Raw genomic sequence first — 7,078 nt, forward strand, 5'->3', positions numbered from 1 at the left:
CATCATTGGCATGGACACAAGCAAAGTCCTTTTAAATTTGCAGACCAAATCTAGTGTCTCGGTGGGCTGAATCTGGCCCACAGGCCATATGTTTCCAACCCCTAGTCTACATGATTTTGCAGTGGAGGTGTCGCACTGAATTTGTGACATTACGAATACTGGCGTTGACAAGTTGCAATACCATAAGCACAGGCTTAATCATTCGCTTTAAGATCAACTAGGATGGAAGCTGGCTGGCAAGGGATGGATAAAATCCTTGGGGGAAAAAAACTTACATATTGTTCTTTAGGTGAAATCTTTAGGTGAAAACAAAGGAAACAGAAAGACTGTAAACTACCTTCTGCTTCTGCATTTTGAGTGCATATCAGTCAAATTTAATGTGGGTTGTACATATTCTAACAGTCATTTTAATACTATAATCATACAAATATTCACAAAATAAAGGTAGAGACATAAGTTACATTCCAGTTTAGTAATTGATTCAACATTGGAATACACTAGTGGTAAAACACTAAAAGTGGTAAAGTTCACTGTGAGGTCTAGTAGTGTTAGACTTATGTTGTAACCGTGATGATCCAGGAATTGTGCCCGAGACAAGGATCTCTTTGGGTGAGATCTTTTATTGGATTGACTGCATAGTTAGGGTAGAGTTGGGCAAACTTTAGAATTTTTCACATCAGAGGAGTAAAAGCCAGTGCAGCATAGTAAGGTGCCACATTCATGCGGGATACTGCAGTTGTCATTTGGCTGCATGTAATTTGGTCCTGCTTTGAGCAGGGGGTTGGACTAGATGACCTCCTGAAGTCCCAACTCTTCCATGATTTTGTGTTAATCTAATAACTAAGTATAATACTTTTAAATATAAACACAATACAGTTAGTGAAATACATTGGTAGAATACATGAAAGATCCAAATAGATATTCAGTGCAAGACTTTTAAAGGATCTTAAGAGCAAAGCAAAAACAAACCGGGTAATTCTGCAGGATACCTCATATATTCCTTAATAACATAAAAGATGGTCTCTTGCTGAACACTGCACTTGCGTAGTAGAACCTCGATGCTTTTCAGAGTTTGGTTTGCAAAGCCCCCTGTGAAGATAAGGTTTGCAGCATAACCGGGGTATATAGAATCACAGCAAGCAGCTCTCTGGGACTGGTGAGGTGCACCAGCCGAATGCAATGGTGATTGTCTTTGAAGTAAAAGGCACAGGAAACAGCGGAGTAGCTCATGTTAATATGGCACCCAGCTGTGAATTAAGTGGGTTGCAAACCACCCCTATATGAAGAATCTGGTTTCCGCTGTACTTTGTTATTTTCAGCCGCTGGACTCAGACTCTCTGTGGTGCTCAGTAAACTGTCGGCACAACATTTTCTGCCTTAGTTGAAAGCCATAAAGAGGCCATCCTGTACTTCTTGCTCAACAAAAGTCAGTTTAAAGCTCATGAATAAAAATTTCAGAATCAGGCATGAAATGTGAGGCTGTATTCTTTCTGTGGCCTTTTTGTGCTACTTAATGGTTTCCTTTTTATTAATCAGTGTTTTTCTATATAATTCAGCTAAAGGATAAGAGGGATACTTTGAGTTCTCTATGCATTATCTGTTTGGCTCAGCATTCTCAGTGATGTCAGTATTGTTTTGTCTTGATTATTTTTGTCAACTTGTTTTCCTTTTAAGTTGATGTCTTAGTATTTTTCCTTATTTTTCCATTTTGTGTTGCAATTTCAGAGCATGTTACCTCTAATGCCAGCGATAGTGAAAGTAGTTACCGTAAGTGTTTTAAGTTTTTATTTTGACTCTTTGTTGATGCCTTTCAGTTTGGGTTTGTCTGGGTATTTTTTCCAGGTGTTTACATGTTTCATAAAATATTACTTCTAATCAGGTGGAGGCAAAATCCAAATGTACAGTTTACGGACCTTAAATATTTTAATGGTTTAATTAAAGCAATGCCAGCCTCTGTGTGAACATTCTTGTTTTGATTGAAGCGTAGCTTATTTCAATTTAAGATAAGACCATTACTAATCAACTCAAACTGAGCCAAAATCAGCCTGGTTTAAACCAAATAAGAGCTTCCAGAGTCTTTTTTTTGCCAGTTGCATGAAATCAGTTTAAAAATCATATCTTTAATTACATCGGTGCATCTTTCTAATTTAGAGAAACCCTTAATAAGTTTTATATTAAGTTACTTAAAAATGCTTCCTAATAAAAAATAGAGCAGTCATGTAATTAAATATGGAGCATTCTCTTTTTAAAAGCAGGATGTCTGAATACCTTACAGGAAGGTGTGGGGAGTGAGCATTTACTTCTACCTTTGCAGCTTTTAGCCTTTACTAGTTTTGTCAAATATGGATACTTGTTTTCAGTCTTCAGAGGATAAACCGTGTATCAATGGAATTTACCCCAGAGTTAATATTGTTAAATGGAGCCACCAGACTGCATCATTCTAAGTGCATGATGAACATGAACAGATATCCTGATTATTAGTGCATTTTTGCTTGTATTGCAGTCAGCGTTCCTTCTAAGATGCGCAGCGTGCACAGGCACGCTCATGCTGCACTGCCAGGCACGCCTGCATGGCCACGCACACCGCACAGTGTAGAGGGAACGCTGATTGCAGTAGCACCATAGGGCTGTCTTGCGCTAACCACAGCACAAAGTCTAAAAGCACTTAAAATTCAGGGCCTCAGTCTTGTTCTTTATTCCACATGGACAGGCCTCAGAGAAGTTAATGAGGCCCCTGGTGGGCACAGAATTTTCCTACACACGCTGGGTGCATCTACACATTTATGAATGCACTGTAGTTACTGTGCATTAAGTTTACTACTTGGATAACCAAGTATCAAATCAACATGCAGTAACTTGTGCTACCACAGAAGCGCCAGCACACGGATTTTTTCAAACGCTAACTGCACAGTAGCCTAATAATACTGTGCGGTAGCGTATTAGCATGGGTTTTGCCCAGCACACTGCTACACGGTTATTAGGTTACTGCGCAGTTAGCGTCTCGTGTAGACTCGCCCACTGACATGCCAGATCAGGGCCTAGGTTAGAACAGAACAGATGGAGAAAATAGAGGGGAAGCGGAAATGGAGTGAAAAAGCAGATAACTGTATAACCAGCATATCTTAGAGCGGAAAATGCAAGCCATAGTTCACAGCCACGTTTGCCAACTGAATGCTTAAGCAGCTCTCCAGAACCTGTGGTTAGTTAAATATAGGTGAGTAAGGAAGGGAGTGAGTCTGTAGCAGGTAAATTAGCTACTGATTCTTTGAAAGGAATATTTCCAGATCAAATTTGACCAAGAAAAGTAGATTTTTACTAACAGGAATAGGATTCATGGGAAAAAAAATGTAAACGATGAATATTTTTCATCTGTATTTGTAGCTGACACTGCTGAAGTCATGAAAACAATGAAAACGTAATGGGTTAGAGCAGTGATTCTCCGTGTGAATGCTGCACAGTGTTGGCAGTGGTAGGCATGCAGACATCGAGGCGTGATCTAGAGGGTAAACCTAGAGATTCAAATCAGAATCCAGCGTTTCAAAAACATCCTGACCTCTATTTCTGAGCTCTTTGTGACAGGAGAATTGCTTCATTGTTTTTCCAGTCAAAAACCAGGTGAAAGCCCAGAGCTGGCACTTTTTGGGGGTGCCAAGAACCACAGGACTGCAAATTAATTGCAGATAAAAGTGAAACTGGCTAGTTTTTGCACTCCATGTAATAGAAAATATAAACAGCAGGATTGAAAGTTCCCTAGCTCTTTATAACTGCTTGTGTTTTAATTCAATTTATTTCATTAAATTTATTTAGTTTTAATTTATTGTGTTAGTGACACAGGTAAAGGCAAATCATCTTTAAATACTGTTTTTCTGAACTCACATTTTCTCCTTAACTGCAGTTGTATTAAGTTTTCCAGTTACGCCTCAGGGCTTGTTTTTACGTATGATAATTGGTTCATTTTAGGTGCTGGAAGTTTGCCTTTGTTCTTGATTGGCAAGAAACCTAAACACAGACAAGTTTTATGGCATTTCTTGTCTGAATATGTAAATTCTGAACAATGACTTCTAATTAAAATGACCTCTTTCTTCTTACTGCTTTCTAATATGAAAGTAATCTTGATTACAGATGAGTATGGTTGTTCCAAAGGTTCATTTTATTACTATCTGTTTTGCTAAAGCATTTAACCATATTGACAATATATACTTTTTTGCCTTCAGTGAATGCGCGTTCTGTATATCCTATTGTATCACTGTTTTAATGTTTTGCCTCACTGAGTTTGTACCTTGTAGCAAAGTAAATTCCTGCAAAACCCTATTTGATTAATCATTAGTCAGAGTCCCTTGTAGATGAGTTGATAGCTGAGTGGTGTCCTATTGCTTTCTCTGTAGCCTGAGAGGCTCCAAAAGTATATACTGTCTTTCTTCAAACCCATTTGCACGAGTTACTTTTGAGGTGTTACATTATCCAAGTTGCATGGTTGTCTTCTCCCTAACTTGTAACATGCTTCTCAACTGCAACAACTACAAAAGTTTCAAGCTGATGAGCATTCATCTATTGCTATGATAGATTCTGAGCACGAAAGAGCCTAAAAGCAAAGTTCCCACACTTCAAAATCAAAACATGCATCCTTTGTTCTGCAAAAGGAAGAGGGCAGGGGAAATATTTATAGCAATATATGAATTTAGAAAGACTTTTAGCTGCCATCTTTTCCTACAGGAGCTGTATGCTGCAGCCCTAAGGTAGCTTACACACATGTATCCTGAACTTCAAAGAATTTTTTTTAAAGGAGCCAGGCAGGTTGGCTGAGTTTTATAGCTTTATTTGAACACCTAGGCCGTGTGCACATGAGCGTGGATGTTTGGTTCCCCAGGGACAAGGAGCAGTGCACCACCGGTACTTGTCCCCATGGAACGCCTGTGCCACACATGCTTTGGCATGCAGGAGGTTACCCCAGGTGGGGTAGCTGAGGCTGGGGCCAGCATTGTGCTGGGCTCCAGCAGCCTTACTTGGGGTTGTAGCAGCGGTGATTCTGCCACACGGAGCCTGGCTGGCAGCCACAGTGCAGGGTGGCTGTGCTTTTCAGCAGCAAGCGCTGCCCATGTGTGCGCTAGTCTGCTTTTCTTTCCGTGGGTTTTTTTGAACCCTGGATTTCCAGGGGTGAGAAATACCCTCAGAAAAAAAAGCGGAGCAGTGCACACATGGGCAGTGCTCTCTTGCAACGCGAAGAACATTTGAATGTGCAATATGTGGCACCACAGACTTGTTTGCAGCACCACATACCACATGGCTACACTCGTCTGGACGCGGCCCTAGGCTGCATCCCCATATGCAAGGGCATGCATTTGCTGTGGCAAAAATAGCCTAAATTTGTGCTGCTGCTTTTTGCTGCTGTGCACACCTCTGCATATAGGGTTTGGGCCAGGACAAATTGTCTTGGCTGGAGTAGGGCTGGACCCAGAAGCCTTACCTGGGGTTTTGGGGGCCAGTCCAGACACTCGGAGCCTGGCCGGCAGTCAGAGTGTGGCCCTGGCCAGCTAGGTTCCATTTCTGGTGGCATGTGCTGCTGCTGCCGCATGTGTGGCACTTTTTCTGTGGCTTTTTTTGACACCAGGATGTCCTGGTGTCAAATTTTGGCTCTGTGCTGCAAATTAACAGTATGGTTAATGCTTGCACATGCACCACATGCGGTTTGCAGCGCCTCAGACAACTTCAAGATGTCACAAGCCAAACATGTGCACTTGTCTGGATGCGGCCCTAAATAACATCTTATGTAAAGAATAGCTAATGTATATTCTTTATAGGCTTAGAATTAAAAATTCTGTATGCCATATCAAATAATTGACTAGATTTAGAAACTTACAGAAGCCTTTTAATAAAAGCATATTTGTTAGTAAGCACTAAATGTTTTAATAGAGATGGCAACTGAAGTATTTCAAATATTTGCATTGAACATTTCAAAAGCTTGCAGCCTTTGAAGATCAAAATTATTTTATTTTATTTTATTTCATTCACTGCTGACTAGTTTTCTGCAACTGAGAACAGTATATTACTGTTATTAAAATATTTTTCCAAGTTCACTTTAAAAAAATGTTATATATAAAATGTAATTAGGTCTTCAGTATAAACAGGAAGATAATGTCTGTTTTCTTAATTAAGGGATATAGCATTTGAAGATTATTTTGACAGTATATTAGTGAAAGAAGTGCAGCGGCTTAAGGCAGTGATGTACATGAACTTTTATGTAAATTAGAAAATCTTGGTCTCATGCTGGCTACCAAGCGTAGAAAATATTCTTAATGCAAGTGCTTCTGCTAGCAGTGAATGACAAAGTCCATGGATTTTGTTTTTTAACACATTTGCAAGAGCATTTTAATACTGCATAAAATTTCTTATCTCATGCTTTCTATAAATTTAACATGCTGATATGTCTCATGAACAATTATCGTGCTGTAAATAAAATGCCATGTATATCGTGTTTATTTTATAATGGAAAAAGCAGCTATTCCCATTTCATATTTTGATTGGCCAGTCCTTGTGCCTTCATAGTTTACCACTTTATAGAGAGCTTTTGTCATCAGTACCATCATCATCTGTATATTTGGAGGATCTTATTTTCCTTCCTTAAAGGGATACACTTTTAAACATACCAGGGTTTTTTTAAATACCTTCTTAACACTTCAGTATGTTTCCTTATGTATATATTTAACTTTTAGGTGGCCAGGAGGAATATGTCTTGTCTTATGAACCAGTGAACCAGCAAGAAGGTTTGTAGAGCATCTTCATATATTAACTGAATTATTGAAATATTCCTTTGTGTTCTTACAAATCAAATACCATAAAGATTCTAATAGTATAAAAGCCTAAGTCTGTCCGTCTGTCTGTCTGTCTCTCCATCTGTAACACTTTATTCACACTTTGACTGGCTGACAAACAGCCAATCAGTGTGAGAACAGTCGTTCGACTGGGACCTGGCAGCATGGTGGAACGCGCCGGCATGATGCTGGGGACAAGGGGGCTGCAGCGGGAAGGGGTGGAATGAGCCCAGACCCCAAGCAGCAAGAAGGAAGGGGGGAGTGGGCCC

General features: G+C 39.8%; 1 protein-coding gene across 14 annotated transcripts in view; it reads left to right on the forward strand.

Annotated features, from left to right (window-relative positions):
• DLG1 (discs large MAGUK scaffold protein 1) overlaps positions 1 to 7,078 on the forward strand; it is a 317,929-nt gene that overhangs the window by 289,585 nt on the left and 21,266 nt on the right. For 11 of the 14 annotated variants that reach the window (XM_019503520.1, XM_019503521.1, XM_019503517.1 and 8 more), the window contains 2 exons: positions 1,726 to 1,767; positions 6,711 to 6,761. In XM_019503520.1, coding sequence (XP_019359065.1) covers positions 1,726 to 1,767; positions 6,711 to 6,761 — 93 coding nt within the window. The remainder of the gene's footprint in view (positions 1 to 1,725; positions 1,768 to 6,710; positions 6,762 to 7,078) is intronic. The other 3 variants (XM_019503527.1, XM_019503531.1, XM_019503518.1) reach the window with 2 other exon arrangements.

Source organism: Gavialis gangeticus, unplaced genomic scaffold (genome assembly GCF_001723915.1).
Source record: "Gavialis gangeticus isolate Ggan-Ray unplaced genomic scaffold, GavGan_comp1, whole genome shotgun sequence".
NCBI lineage: Eukaryota > Metazoa > Chordata > Crocodylia > Gavialidae > Gavialis > Gavialis gangeticus.